The 15,813-nt window shown below is 40.6% G+C and overlaps 1 protein-coding gene across 1 annotated transcript; it reads left to right on the plus strand.

The window, feature by feature from the left end:
* Window positions 1-2,518: 2,518 nt before the first annotated feature.
* Window positions 2,519-3,900, plus strand: hoxa1a (homeobox A1a). The gene is made up of 2 exons (XM_068710584.1): window positions 2,519-3,131; window positions 3,533-3,900. Exons 1-2 carry the CDS (start codon window positions 2,525-2,527, stop codon window positions 3,898-3,900), a joined length of 975 nt encoding a protein of 324 aa, XP_068566685.1. The 5' UTR covers window positions 2,519-2,524.
* Window positions 3,901-15,813: the final 11,913 nt, after the last annotated feature.

Consider the following 15,813-nt stretch of genomic DNA (forward strand, 5'->3'; position numbering starts at 1 on the left):
TTGCACTTGACTTTACTTATGGGAATCAGTTATTAGCTCATGCACAGCTTTACTCAATAGGTTTTTCCACTTCAACAGCTTTATGTGTAAGAACAGCAAAAACAACCACCGGTTGCGACGCCGGCCTGTACGGATCGATTTAGAAACTCATACACAAACTGAGTGTTCAGCGGCGGTTTATCGAATAATCTGGAAGCCATAAGAAGCCATAAGAAGCCAATCGACTGGTTTAACATAAGTCTACTGGGTAACTCGAGTATGTGTGTGTTTACGGAGGGGGTATAGTGAAAGGGGGGTGGCAGATCCTCCACACTGCACTCCAGCAACCAGTGACTGACCACGGGGCCAGCATAACCAAATCATTCCGAGACAGCGCGCCTTTTCTGCTCACATGTGTTCACACAAAGAGCCAAGAAAGCTCCAAGGCCTGGCAAAGTTTTCACAGGCAGACAAGGCAGGATCTCCTGCGCCCACTCACTACTGTTGCAGAGGCAGCTGGGAAGACAGAGAGGAGGGAGGAGGGGGGTAGTATTGACCCCACTGCGCTTTTTTTCACTGGTGGGAAGTTTGCATCACCCTCTCACTTTCTTTAATGTCCCATGAGTTTCAAGCAGCTGAAAACCTTTTTGTATGAATTTGAGAAGTCGGCCATTTATATTTAGGCTGCTTATATTTAATCTTGTTTACATCAAATCCAAAAGCAGTGGTAGAATACGTTTTCCGTTCCTTTACTTAAGTAAAAGCAGCACTACACTCACACTCCGATACAAGGGAAATACATTTGAAAACTGTATTTAAGTATAAGTATTAGCAGGTTATCATTAGACAACAAAATGCCCACTGCCAGTGTTGCCGAATCACATAGCTTAAACTATATTATCAGGTTATTATTACTGATAATGGGTAAGCTCCATTTTAATAGCTGGTCATGGTGCTTCTAAATGTAATTTCTTTGCAGTCCTGTTCTGTACTCAGTTCATCCTAAATGTTATTTTCTATCTATCTATCTATCTATCTATCTATCTATCTATCTATCTATCTCTCTCTCTCTCTCTCTCTCTCTCTCTCTCTCTCTCTCTCTCTCTCTATCTATCTATCTATCTATTTATCTAGCCACACTTGAGATATTTAGGTGTTTAACCACAGACGACCATTGGGGGCGCTCATCCCTCCGTGTGATTCTCTCCTCCCCCCTCCTTCCGTCTCCCCTTCTCCCCTCCCCGTTCTTTTCCTTCCTCAGTGAGAGGTTGTCTCTGCACTCTGCTATCGCTACACTGCAGCTCTCCCACGCACGCTCCCCCCCTACTCTGTCTTTTTTTTTCCAGCGCAGCTTTTCGCCATTAATTCCAAGCAATAAAGCAACAGCTTCATTTGATGAACTTAACAGGATAATCAGCCCACAGTCGCACCTCGGGCTGTATGTGCGCATTAGCTCTACATCGGGCCTCGCATTATCAGATCATTTGATCACTACACATTCATAATGAATACACGTGGGAGTGAAATGAGAGTAGATGGCAGACCCTATGACCCCGGGAGAGGAAACATTAATACTAAATCATCTTAATGTTTAATAGGTTTTCTTGTCGTTACATCACCTGTGACCTCCCAGCAAGTACTGAAAAGCAACCAAACATTTCTAATGCGACCTTGATGGGGAACAAAGTTATTAGAAAGCTCTCTTTGATTGAAATCGGGTACTTTTTGCCTGTCAGGAGAGAGACCTTCCTGCCTCTCCCTCATTGTCACACTGTGAACATATTTGCTGAGCAAATCCCTCACGGTGTTAAAGCGTGAAACACTTCGCATTGGAATGGGACACTGATGGCGCACATAGCCTGTGGCAGTGGCAGACACACACTGAGCTATCTATCCATCGAGGAGAGAATGACACCATTATACATATGACATCACGGCTGTTACGCGCGGGCGGATACAGACACGCAATGAGGGCACAAGCACAACCGCGTGTGCGCATACGCATCGACACATACACGCACAGCCACCTATTCTCCTCTCTATTCCAAAAATACCGTACCTGAGGTCAGAGTGCTAGGTCGTCCTCATGGAGAGGTTGCAGAGGGTGAAGCGTTAATCTTTCCCCGGGCGGGAGAGCGCGCAGCGGGGGTTAGAAGACGCCGTGTTTGCCGTTCACCGCTCTTCATGCGACCCCGGAGCTGTCCACCACCGTCTGCCTCCCAGCTCATTGTTTGCACGGCCAATACATTAGTGGTGACGCGCGTCACCTTGATCGACGAGCGCCTGGAATTTAAATAGCCACTCAAACACCAATCTGTCACCGGCTAAGGGGATAAGCACAAGTACCTCACTGGCTGACCCGGGCCCACGTGACAGCACGCGTTCATTGATATCGGCCCGTGCGCCCCCCTCCCTCCCTCCTCTGATAAGGACACAGTATAGGTAAAGATTGGCACGGTCACTTGGGGTAAGAGGGGAGCGAGGAATAGATCAGAGGGTGTCTGTAGAGCGGACGGTCCCTCGGTCCCAGTAGAACAATGCTACAATGAGCAGCTTCTTAGACTACTCGGTGATGAGCGGCGAAGGTGGCTCATGCTCTGTCAGGGCTTTCCACTCGGACCACGGGATTACAACTTTCCAGTCCTGTGCAGTCACTGTCAACAATTGCGGGACTGATGATCGCTTCATGGGGAGCAGGGCTTCCCCTGACGGCATCTCTCATCAGCCGGGGTCATACCAGTCTAATGCGAACTCTCTGGGTCTCGCCTATGGGGCCCATCCGGCCTGCAGCTCCAGCTATGGACCCCAAAGTTTCTGTGCTACTTATAACCATTACGCGCTTAACCAGGAAGTAGAATCCTCAGCGGGATTCCCCCAGTGCGGCCCACTGATGTACTCGGGTAACATTTCCTCCTCCATGGTCTCTCAGCATCGCCAAGGTTACAGTGCCGCCCCCTTGGGTCAACTGCAGTATGCCCATGCTGCCTACGGCGGCGGGCACGAGCAAGCAGCCCCTTTTCCTGGGTGCTCAAACCCGCTGTCACCACTACACGCAGCTCACCTCGATGCTTGTTGTTCACCGCTGTCTGATGGCGCATCTTCTGCACAGACTTTTGACTGGATGAAAGTCAAGAGAAACCCTCCAAAAACAGGTGCGTGCCAATGTGCCAGTGGAAAAAATGTATGTCTAAAACATTGGCTTACAAGTGATCCAAGCTCTTTAAATGTAAGTGATGTCAGACAATGTTGGTAAATATTTTTGCGCGTGAGACACACTGGAAAATAAGCACATTTAATGCCACATTGTGGAGTTAAATTTGTATACTTTATGCTATCTTAAAAGACAGAAAGCTGGAATAACTCTTATTGTACAATGAAGTTTCACAGATGCTGTATTTTAGTGTTCTGTCCGTTAGACCATGTATGTGCACATTACAGCATCTTTCAGACACAAACAGTTAATAGTCGAATAACTCACAAGTGCTGTGAGCAGACAACATGTAGGGTAACTTTTCTACTCCAAGTTTACGGGGATTTGTTTCTCTGTCTGCAGGTAGGTCTGGGGAGTACGGTTATGGGGGTCAGCCGAACACGGTCCGAACCAACTTCACCACCAAGCAGCTGACCGAGCTGGAAAAGGAGTTCCACTTCAACAAGTACCTGACCCGTGCGCGGCGCGTTGAGATTGCAGCTGCGCTGCAGCTGAATGAGACTCAGGTGAAAATCTGGTTCCAGAACCGCAGGATGAAGCAGAAGAAGAGAGAGAAAGAAGGTTTGCTGCCGGCCAAAGCTCCGTCCTCAGACCCGGGAGAAAGCAATCAAGAAAAAATGGACGATGGAGCATCAGAGAAGTCTATCTCAGCCCCCTCTACTCCGTCTCCCACATCCTCCACGGTGTCTGATCCGTACTCCTCCAACTAAGAACCAACTGCCCCCTTACCTCTTCGGGCCACATGGCGGCCATATACCAAAGCTCATCGCCAGTGTATCAAAGCCAGAGTCCTGTTGATGGATGACAAATGTGTACATTTAGGAAGGATTAATGCGCTATGTGAAACTTTGGACAATAATATGGACCATTTTTGAGTTATAGATTTGTTATATATTGTGTATTGTTTTCGGAAGAAGGATGACATTGCCGTCCAAACAAATGTAGGGCGATGGTTTAAAATGTGTCCACTTTCTTTTGAAATTTGACGTTAAATACACGTTCCACCACGACTATGATGGTGCAAAAGATATCCAGCTCCTTCCTTACACCTGCTCCTGACCAGTGCGGCTGGATGTGCCAATGTAAAGTCACAAAGCTGCCCACACAAAGAAATACCTCAAATGTGCCAAAGTTGTGCGTGATTGAACTGGATGTGGTCAAGTAGGCATCACACAATCAAAGAGATGACCTCGTTTATTAATCGTTATAGAGTGTATTGTCATAATACCTCCTTAGTCACTGTCACCTCTGTGTTTAAGGCCTGTGTGTTGGTGTGCCACGACTGGTTGAATGTCTATTTTGTGAGAATCGCATGATGCGTAATGCTTTCATGTATTATTAGCGGGGCGCTGAGTTTTATCAGTTGGGGAACTGGTCATGTAAGGCCATGTATGTTCCAGGCTTTTATCTGTTGTCTATTTAATCCAGTGGAGCACTATACAATATGTTGTGTCCAGAGAGACGTTTACGGGTCAATCATGTGTATTAAAGTGCGTTTACCTCTAAAAAAATGTATTCATCCGTGTCATTGCTGAGGGGAGACACAATTAGAGAGGCTTTTCTGAGTATTTCAGAGCAAGTCTTCAATCTAAATCCCCCAATCAGACCTTTATTCTATCTCCACGGAAAAGGAATCACTGTCCATTTTCCCTTCGTTTGAGAAGCTGCATGTGTCTCTTTTACGCACCACAGATTCTCTCAATGTATGCGGCCGTGCGCGCTCCCGTCCCCGGGGTAAAGAGTTATTGGCATAATAAAGGCATGTTTATCCACGGAGGAGATGAGAGCGCGGATGTCAGCGTCATTTGTGATGACAACCTTATCGAGCTCTTGGCTTATTGAGGGGACAAAAAAGAAACTCTATCGATTAAAACATCGAGGTTAGGCTATCGACAAGGATGGGGCCCCACTGGCCCTGTCAGCGTTAACTCCTCAGTTCGCCAAGTCACAAGGAGGTGTCATCTTCCCCACCGGATGAAAAGATGAACAGTGAAAACTTGCAGCACTGCATGTCGCACAGTCAGCTACACCGATTTGCTTTTACAAGTATTTCAAGTTCTATATTTACGCCTGACTTGTTAATCTGCTTTTAAAAGATATGCATTTTGAATGAATAATGGTCATATTGACTCACAGTAAAAGTTGAATAACTTGTATTAATATACAGTGATATAAATCAAACACGTACGTCTAAACTGCATTTTAGACAGAACATTTAGTTTAGTTTTAGTTTTACTGCCATTTTTTCAAGATAGTCTACATCCTCTGTCCAGTTTCCATACAACAAATGTGTTTCCTGATTCTTTTCCTATTTTAATTCCTTGTGTTCAGGCTCCGAGTCCATCATACCATAAAAGGCAAAAAAAAAAAAAAAAACGCCCAAAGAGCCATGATTAATGACAAATGTTCACCTGGGATCTACCTGCAGAAGCTGTTATTTTGGAGCTACGGAGACCTGCTAAGGCTGAAGCACAGGCTGCACAGTCTAATTCAGCAACAGCAAACATAGTGAGTTAGCCAACCTCTGTTTTAATAATCTCACATTGTTTTCTTTTTATATATATATACTGGTAATGCGTTGTATCAGGTGTTTTTCCTGCATTCACGACAGGATGGCTTGCTCTGTATGGAACACGTGAAAAGGTTAGTTTTGATAACTTCAGACCCCCTTATTTTGTTTAGAGGAGTTGTTTAGGAACAAATAGTAAAGTGCAGACGTGTTGCTCAAGGGGCCTGTTTGTTGTTCTCAGGTCAATCTGGATGAGAATGAATTTCCCCCGGATTTTTATATCGGGGGAAAAAAGATAAACAACTAAAAAGGAAGTGTATGCGCTAAATGCAAACACTATTATTTGAACAAGAGGTGTGAATTTGAATCTAATGTTAATGTAATATACATTTCTAAATGTTTACTTTATCAAATATGATATAAAGAATACTTGTACATTTTAAAACAATGGGAAATCATTTTGTTGGTGCGCCCTATTTTATATATATCTTGGATATTTTTTTGTTAAAACATTTAACATATTTTAAAATTATAGGGATATTGAAGTTTTGAATGATAGGTGGATGAGAGCACATGGATTAGACTAACAAAGCTTGTAAATAATGTATTTAATTTCGAAATGTTATTGTCACATTTTTAAACAAAGGAATACACATGTCAATGCTGATATTAGACTGATTTAAAAGTCTGTCAATTGTTAAAATGTTGACTTATTATGGCCAGAACTCCTAAAATAATTATTACTTATCAAAACGCATCCAAACATTTTAGAAATACCAACATTTTAAAAATATTAGGAAAATGTTTCTACATATTTATGTATGCCAACGACTTTATTTAGGACCCTCGAGCATTTTATTTTTTACATTTTTCCTTTTAATCAGCAACCAAATTGATATCACATTTTCACAGTGATTCCTCTAAATCTAAACATCTGGTGTTCTATCTTGCTTGCAATTACAAATCCCCCTCTGTGCAACAGGGACTGACAACATTTTGGCACATAGTTATTCATTTGGACACATATTCTAATTTCTGATTTATTCTGTGTGTACGTGATTGTGTGTGTCCAAACCTGGCAACTTAAACTTCAACAAAATAGAAGTTGAAGTTGAGAGCAACATGATAAAGAAAGTTAATTTATTCTCGCATTTTAATAGTTATTATCTATTTTTTGTGAATTCTAGGATACAAATAAATGGTGAAATTAAAGCATGTGTTCCTGGAGACAGACCGAAATCTCCTCAAAGACCCTTGGGTGTTCCCGGTTCTCCCTCCAGGATCCTGTGCGCTATGCAGGAGCCACACAGAGTAGATTAAAAACGCAGCTGACCCTCAAAAGAAACCACGGGGTCAATTCTCGGTCACAGTTTGAGTTTGTTGTCGCAGCACCACCCACACCTAAACAACAGTTAACAGACCACACTGGGCAAACAAGCACCTCAACAACGCAGTCACAGTCTAGCTCCGACGGCCTGTTTTACCAAAACACCATGAGACTCGGTGCTAAATGCAAGAAATGACCTCAGAAAAGAAGATCTATCCGGACGTTTTACTGGTCCGACCGCCAGAATCTCGCCCCGCGCGGCCATTAGAGCCCTCGGATAAACACAGGGACGGTGACAGATGTTTGACGAAAATCATTAAGGTTTTGTGAAGGAGGAATCGACGTTTAACACTTTGGATTTAAGGAAAAGACGCAGAAACTATTTGGAGATTTAATTTGCGCGTCCTTGATGTGACCTAAAATATAGGTGCGCCTTGTGCCAACCAAGCAATTGTGTCATGGAAATGATTTGGATATAATATATGAAACAAATATATATTTTATAATATATATATGTTGGTGAAATAAGTAAGCCCTTATAACAATCATAGCAACGGGAATTTGACATGGAGTTAAACAGCGAATCTCTATTTAAAATACATCTAAATACGAATTTGCATATTTCCCTGAAGATCTCGGGAAATACACAACTATTCTGAAACTTTGTAAGACAATCTACCAATGATGTTAAAATATTTAAAGCAATTGAAGATTTTATCTCAAACATAAATGTATGTTATATATACAACACGTATAATTTCGGATAACCCAACAAGAGAAAAAGTCACAACAAAGCCAATTTAGAAACATTGTTTCTTTAAAATATCAAATGTAAATATGAATATTGTGTTCTGGAGGAAAAAATAAGTTTAGCTAAGGCTTTACACATTCTTACAAATATTTAAGCAAATGCTACCTGAAATATATATTTAAATGAGTTGTTTTAATTTTTCCAAGAATTACAGTAATTACAAGGAAATGCAATTCCCCAATATTTAAAAATAAATTGATTTCGGATTTCTATGATAATCATTTTGATGGGCTTCTAATTTACCATTAAAATGTATGTCATCAAAATAATCTATTAATCGTGATTTGTCACTATTTTGGAGAATGTCAGGAAGCATTTCACCTGAAGCCTTTGTGCTCAGAACCTGCTGTGAAGAAGACGCTTTTCAAAGGGTGTAGCAAATTGGTTAAAGCTAAAGTTTCCTGTCTGCGACTGAATGACAAACTTTTTATTTTATGTGTTCGTTAAGACTGGATTGAAGCAGTAAAAGAACAAAAAGCTTGTGGTCATGTGTTTCTTTATCTCCTGCAGTATCGGTGGACACAGAAAGATAATTTATGAGACACGTAAAGGAAGCAGAGTTGACAACAATACTTACAGTCGGCCACCTGACAGTGCACAGGTATTCATCGCATACACACACTTTCACACACAGACTCACAAGATATTTGAGGTCGTTCATAGGAGTGCAAACACAGTTGCTCAAGGATGCTAAGGTCAGGGATGAGTTTGCACGTGCATACACTGGCTCTACCATACATTAGAAATACATTAAAAAAAGACTTCACCCCTGGATTGTCAAACTATTTCTGCCTAACCTTGTTGATTACATTTTCTTATTTTTCTTAGACACTTAATTGTGTGTGTGTGTGTGTGTGTGTGTGTGTGTGTGTGTGTGTGTGTGTGTGTGTGTAAAAGACAGAAAAAAATCCCCAGAAAGTTCATAGAGAATTCCCAAGATAGAAGAAAATAAAAGGTTTTAGACTCAAACGGAAGGCATTTACAGGCAAAGAGAAATTCAGAAGACCTTGTTGTTTTACCACCTATGGTAAATATCAATTTGACATTGCCATCAAACCTTTTGAGGTCCAGCCTCATTTCTCTATTGTAATGTAGAAATCCTAGGTGTCCTTGAGCATTATGAAAATGAAGGTACAGCGATATAAACAAAAATATTTAGTGTGTTCTTGAGGCCTCTGATCAGATTGTGCTTTTACACGTATATCTTAGTTGTGGTTTGTTTATAGTCAACTATGGTACTCTGACCTTGAGACACACACACACACACACACACACACACACACACACACACACACACACAGCTGGGCATGGTAAAAACTAAAACAAGAAAGTGAGACAGACACTTTCCTAGTCTAGTTGTAATCACACAACAGCGGACAGAAAGTGCTGGAAGCCCAGAGAGACAGAGAGGCAGACAGGCAGAAGTCACTCATCAGGGTAGTCGGGGTATTGGCACATCTGCACTCATTGACCACTCCCCTGTTGTGATTGGCAGCCAAAATGAATTCCTCCATCGACAGATGTGCGTCTCCAGGTGCCGATAAAGGGACAGAGCCGATAGAGGGATTGACAGTATGATGGAGGAAGAGAAGACGGGGAAAGAGAGGAGAGATGACATCATGTGGTCAGTTTTCTGTGTATATGTGATGAAACGGTGACTGAAACAGTAGAGCTTTGTTGTGGTGTTTAGAGTGAGGAAAAGCAGAGAATTGAGGTGGTAGGTTAGAGGTTGACTGTAGCGCTGCACGTCCACAGCAAAACTCACCTCAAAGACTTGTCCACAGTTTTCTTTAAGCTCCTTTTGTCTGTTGAAGCAGTCCTACTTGGCCAAATGGAGTGACTGAAAGTGAACAGAGGAGAGAGCACAGCCAGGATGCTTTAGCAGGTCTGAGGCCCCGATGAGGAGAGAGGACTGGCAGAAGCGCAGTGGTCTGGAGACAGAGGTCCATCCATCACACATGTCCTAACCTCAGCTTGACCCCAGTATGGCAGCCAATGAGGCGCCCTCAGTCTCTAAAGAAAGCCCCCCACCATACACACACATAGACAACCATACACACTTACCTACTCACACACACACACACACACACACACACACACACACACACACACACACACACACAGAAGAGATCGGGTGACGCTGAGTGGAGTCTGGATGCTCTTTGTGCTTGCAATTGTCGCTTCCCAGAATCCTTTGTTTCTTACGTGACTAATGTGAGTATCAACACCTGACAGACAGGCTGTTCATCCCATGTTTCTCTCTCTCTCTCTCTTTTCAGCGTACACACACACACACACACACACACACACACACACACACACACACACACACACACACACACACACACACACACACATCAGACAGGAACATCCTGGCTGAAAAGATGCGTAGGTCAGAATAGCTATACACGTATAAGACAGACTTGTGACTTCTGCAAAATACAGTCAAAATAGCTCCAAATCAATACTGTAACTGTTCAAAAGAGAAATACTATTATGTTTGACCTGTGTATTATCTACATGTGGGCTCTTTTGAGGCTATTTTCAAGGCATACGGTTGATTGAAATCTTCGGTTTTCTAAGAATGTGCCTACTGTATCTCAAACTTAATGACATTTTATTACTAATTACTCAACAGTTAAACAAGTAATTAGTTGCATTGCTTGGTAGCATTACTTTTGTAATGCAGCACAGCTCCATCAAAGCTGCCTTTTTAACAACTCAAATTCCTCGACACCCACACGTCACATTTTTGTATTTAACAAGTCTACAATTAGAAAACAGCTTAGTTTAGCTTAGCCCCAGTGACTGACCACATGCAGCAATCCAGGGAAGTTTTCTCAACTGAAGGTTCAATGGAAAGAAGGCTAAACCATCGAAAGTTGTCGAGCAGCTAAGAAGACACAACTAAATTAAATAGAACTAAATAAAGGATAGCTTTTGAGTGGACAGGAGCCACATTTAGGTACATTCTGCGCCAAGCTAACCCAACCAGCAGTTTCTCCGATGAGAACTTTTAGCAAACTCTTGGTAAAAAAGTCCCCCTCCAAATTGTCAAAGTAACTGAGCAATACTGGGATTGGTAACTTTAATATAATTCATTAATTTGTAGTTTAGATTGTAATCCAATTAGTGTAATGCTGCCCAACACAGATCTACAGTATGTGATGTTAACCAGGTGACCCATTTGTCACAGTGCATGTGAATCTAGAACACAAATAAAGAAGTCACAAATTCAATTACAAATAATGATAATAGACTTAGCCCTCTTTGGCAAATAATAAAAAAGCGTGCATATATCTTCCATTGTCTAATATTTTGTCCCGGAGATGATACAGTTCTGTGTTCAGTTCCACAGTGTGCCATCATGACTCTAGAAAGTAACCTCTAAAAATCTTTCCCTTGTCAGGCAAAGACGAGAAAACACCAGTCGCTCTGTACTGTGTATATATACTATGGTTTTTCATACACAGTTGTGCCTTTTGCTTATTATTGAACCAAAGATGTGAGATTAACACACAAAACTCAAACATAATCCCAAACCCTAAAACTGTATAGCCAGCAACGCACCCGACAGAAAGTACAGCCTGAGCCAAGCCTTTGATATCAAGGACCTGAGCCTTTGCCTTTGGTCTCATGATTCACTAGACAGGTGAAGTAGCATGTGTTAAAATGGCCTCAAGGAGATAGTTGCTAAAATATGACAGAAAGAAACACAGAACCACTACTTTCACACAAACACACAGAGCTCCGGGGCAGAAGAGAGGTTTCAACACCTCAGATTAAACGTCTCCATGTCAGGGAGAATTTGGAGAGAGTGTGAGCGTTGGACTCTGCTCGGAGCGATGTGCAGCAATCTCGGGACATTTGAGCTCACCTGACACCCTTTTACTTGTGAGCTACCTGTCAGTCCACCCCATAGGAAGAGCATTGGTGCTCACGTGCGTTGTGACAGAAGACCATAGTAACACAATCTGAGAGGGATTAGAGAGCAATTTGTGCGTTAACTGACACAAAATGAAGCGCTCAACCTCTTTGATGGTTGCTGTCAAGAGTTAGCAGACCAGATAACATCAAGAAATTTAGATTATTTTCAGAAAAATTTGACACAGTTGTTGCACCTGACAAGATTTCTCCTTCTGCCAGTAGTTTGACTGACGTGTTAGAGCATTTCTTGTTTTAATAGCACTTTCACACCATTACGTAATCTGCCCCCTTCAGAAGCAAAGTCAAGTTTACTGATCTCAAATACGAGGCTCCTAGTGCGTTTTATGAGTGTTTTGATGCCAGAAATCACACACACACACACACACACACACACACACACACACACACACACACACACACACACACACACACACACGCACAGCTGTAAAGCTGGATGTTAAAACAGGCAGTGTTAATACAGCAGCTTGTTATTGTAAAGAATGACAGAGATGTTTCAGTGACAGATGTTAAGCTTAGTGTAACTCTAAGCCTCTCGTTTGTACACGCCCTGGAGCGTATCACACTGTGGGAGTCTGAGAGGCAGAGTGAAACTATGCACTGATAGGGTGCCTTTCCCCTTTGGGCAAGGAGCAGTAGATTTGAATCTCACAACAGTACCAGTAAGCTTAAGACAAATTGAATCTGAGTCAAATCTGTGAGATACTGTATGTTTATGGTTGTGTAAACAAAAAGCTTCTTATCATACTGTTGGAGTTGAGACATTGACAGAGCAGCAGTGGCCATCAGAAAACATAATCCTACGTAAATAATGATGTTGTGAAAGTGGAAGTCTTCCCAGTTTCTTGGGCCTTCTCTGGCTTTTATTGTGAAAGGATAGAATGGATCTGCCATGCACTGCTTTAGTCAAGGTTGAAAGGGTTAATGCCCAGGCCTTATAATGAATCCCACTGCACTTCTTGGCAAGACCCGCCCTGCATAGCTGGTTGAGGCAGAGATGATTGGTTAAGCTTAGGTATTGACCTCTTGTAGTAATGGTGAGGATTGCCCATTGGTTAGGAGGTAGGACCCAAACAAATTAGATCACCAGTACCTGGGCAACATCGCAATTATGTGACAAACTGTGTATGACTTTTTTCCCGCTATATTATATTATGACTTTTTTTCCATCACATTAAACTATGATTATCTTGCAACATATGAAAGATTATAGAAGCCCATTTCTGCCAGCAATAAATAAATAAATAAATAAAAAGGTTTTTTTGCTGGTGGAAAAAAAATAAAAAAGTAAAAAAAAATGAAATTATGAGATAGAAAGTCCAAATTATGAGATACTTTAACACAACAGTCATAGAAGCAGCTCTTAGGTTACCCTACATTTGACATATAAATGGATTGTGAGTACATTGAAGACTACTTTAAACATGGCTTTACAACAGATGAAATACTTCAATTGCTTGTTGTTTTACATGGGATTGTACTAAGCAAACGCACCCTTGAAAGGATTTTAAGCAAGAAGCAGCTCTGGAGTAGAAAGAATAAAACCAAGGTGGAAACCTTCATTAAACAGCAACTGGAAACATCTGGTCTGTGTCATGGTTACAGATGAATGCAGCAAAAGTGTTGGTGCATTGCACAGTGTCTGCCATTTTTTATGACATCCTGAGACTTACTAAACTGACTTTTTTTACCTTCATTTTACTCTCTATGTAATGAGTTTCATTTTACATACTGTGTTCTGTGAACTGGTTTAGCTCACCTGGAAGAGCTTGTGCCATTTAAGATAAGGTTATGTTGTTATGTGGTGGGGTGACCGTGGCTAAGTGGAGAGCAGGGTTGTCGGTTCAATCCCTTGCTCTTGCTCCGCTACTCCCATGTCAATGTGTCCTTGATCAAGACACTTAACCCCAAAATTGCTCCGGTGTATAGTTACTGAATTGTAAGTCGCTTTGGATAAAAGCGTCTGTTCAATGACTGCAATGTTTGTCTTCAATAACGGCTTAAGCTTTTTCTCTTCATTCATGAGTTTTTTCAACAAACTATACTATGACTTTTTTTCGACATATACTTGGTCTTTCAATTACTTTTTTTGACATAAAATGCAATACATTGTTTTGGACATATACGATGACTTTCTATAAAGTTTTTCGACATTCTGTAGCGTGACTATTTATGACTTTTTCAATATACTATACTATGACTGTTTTTCAACTTAATGACCTTTTTGACATGAAATAGAATTAGTTGTTATGGACATAGTATACCGTGACTCTTCATAAAAAAATGTCAACATTCTATGTTTCGACTTTTTATGACTTGTCTTTTGACATATTATACTTGGTCTTTTAAATTACTTTTTTTTTTACATAAAATACAATGAATTGTTTTGGAATACTATACAATGACGTTTTATGACTTTTTTTCGACATTCTGTGTATTTACTTTTTCGTCATTTTTTCGACATATTACTCGGTCTTTTTATGACTTTTTTGACATGAAATACGATGAATTGTTGTGGAATACTAAACAATGACTTTTTATAACGTTTTTTGGACATACTATACTATGACTTGTTTTCAACATACTATTCTATGATATTTTATGACTTTTTTTGACATCCTATACATTGACTTTTTTTAGCTTAATTTGACTCTATATAATGAGTTTAATTTTACAGACTGTGTTCTGTGAACTGGTTTAGCTCACCTGGTAGAGCTTGTGCCATTTAAAAAAAGGTTTTGTTGCAATGCTAGTGTTCAATAATGGCTTAAGCTTTTTTTCTTCATTCGTGAGTGTTGTAAATGTTTGGAACACTTGAAAAGCGCTATACAAGTATTTCAATCAGGAGAGACTTATTTAGAATTTAAGAATTATTTATTATACATACATGAAATATGAATAGTGCAAAGTCTTTGTCGATTGGACTCCATCCTGAAGTAGGATATCCGAGGGGTATGCTGAGGTCAGATAAGGCCTAATCCCCCCCTGGAGTCCAAACAGTAGTTGTGGTGGTGATGAAGGGAGTTGCTGCAATCCGAAGATAAATGAGGAGCATGACTGTGATGCTGACTGGAGGTGACAGGGGTGGAGGAGGGTCGCATCTGATATGAGCTGAAATGACAACTGACAGCAGCAGAGGGGAGAATATTTTTAAAGTTTGACATCAACGATATGATTGGCTTAAGGAAACTATGCAGAATCTGGTTGGTTAATTTAAAGTCCACAATCAGCTGATAGAGCAATCACAGGGAGAGAGAGACTGAGAGATTATGAATGAAAAGGAGTGTAAAGATATTCTTCCTGACTGAACTTCTGCTGAAACTTCATGATTACCTTTTAATGGCGTTGTTCGACATACTATACTATGTTTTTTTATGCCTTTTTCGGACATGCTATGTTATACATTTCTTATGATGTTTTCTACCAGCTATGCAATTACTTGTTCAGGATTCTTTTTCGAAATACTATATTATGACTATCAACTTACTATACTATGAGTTTTGTATAATTTTTGTCCACATACTATACTATGACTGTTTTCGATATTCTATACTATGACGTTCTCATGACGTTTTTTGACATGCTATATAACTACTTTTTCATTACTTTTTTGACATGCTTATCTATGACGTTTTATAGCATTCTATCCTAAGAATTTTTGTCCCTTTATTCGAAACACTATATTATGACTTTTTTGGACATTGTATTCATGACGTTTTTTGACATACTGTACTATGACTTTGTTTGACATACTATATTATTACACTTTTATAATTTTTTTCAACATGCTACACCTTAACTTTCTTATGACATTTTTTGACATAATATACTATGACTTTTTCAAAATAATATACTGTCTTTTTTAAGTTACTATACTATGACTTTTTTCACTATTGTCAACATACTATTCTATTACGTTTTTGTCACTTTTTCATACGTGCTATACTATCACTTTTTTTTACCTACAGTTTTTTTCTTTGACATACTGTACTGCCACTTTTTCATAACTTTTTCGGACATACTCTATGACT

The sequence above is a fragment of the Cebidichthys violaceus genome, unplaced genomic scaffold (assembly GCF_023349555.1).
Source record: "Cebidichthys violaceus isolate CVI_PGR_0920_01 unplaced genomic scaffold, fCebVio1.0.p SCAF_16, whole genome shotgun sequence".
In the NCBI taxonomy this organism is placed as follows: Eukaryota; Metazoa; Chordata; class Actinopteri; order Perciformes; family Stichaeidae; genus Cebidichthys; species Cebidichthys violaceus.

Bases quoted from the DNA above. Each gene is read 5' to 3' on its own strand.
- hoxa1a (XM_068710584.1), top strand. From the start codon at position 2,525: ATGAGCAGCTTCTTAGACTACTCGGTGATGAGCGGCGAAGGTGGCTCA. The intron at 3,132-3,532 runs GTGCGTGCCAAT...CTCTGTCTGCAG, and splicing joins GAGAAACCCTCCAAAAACAG to GTAGGTCTGGGGAGTACGGT.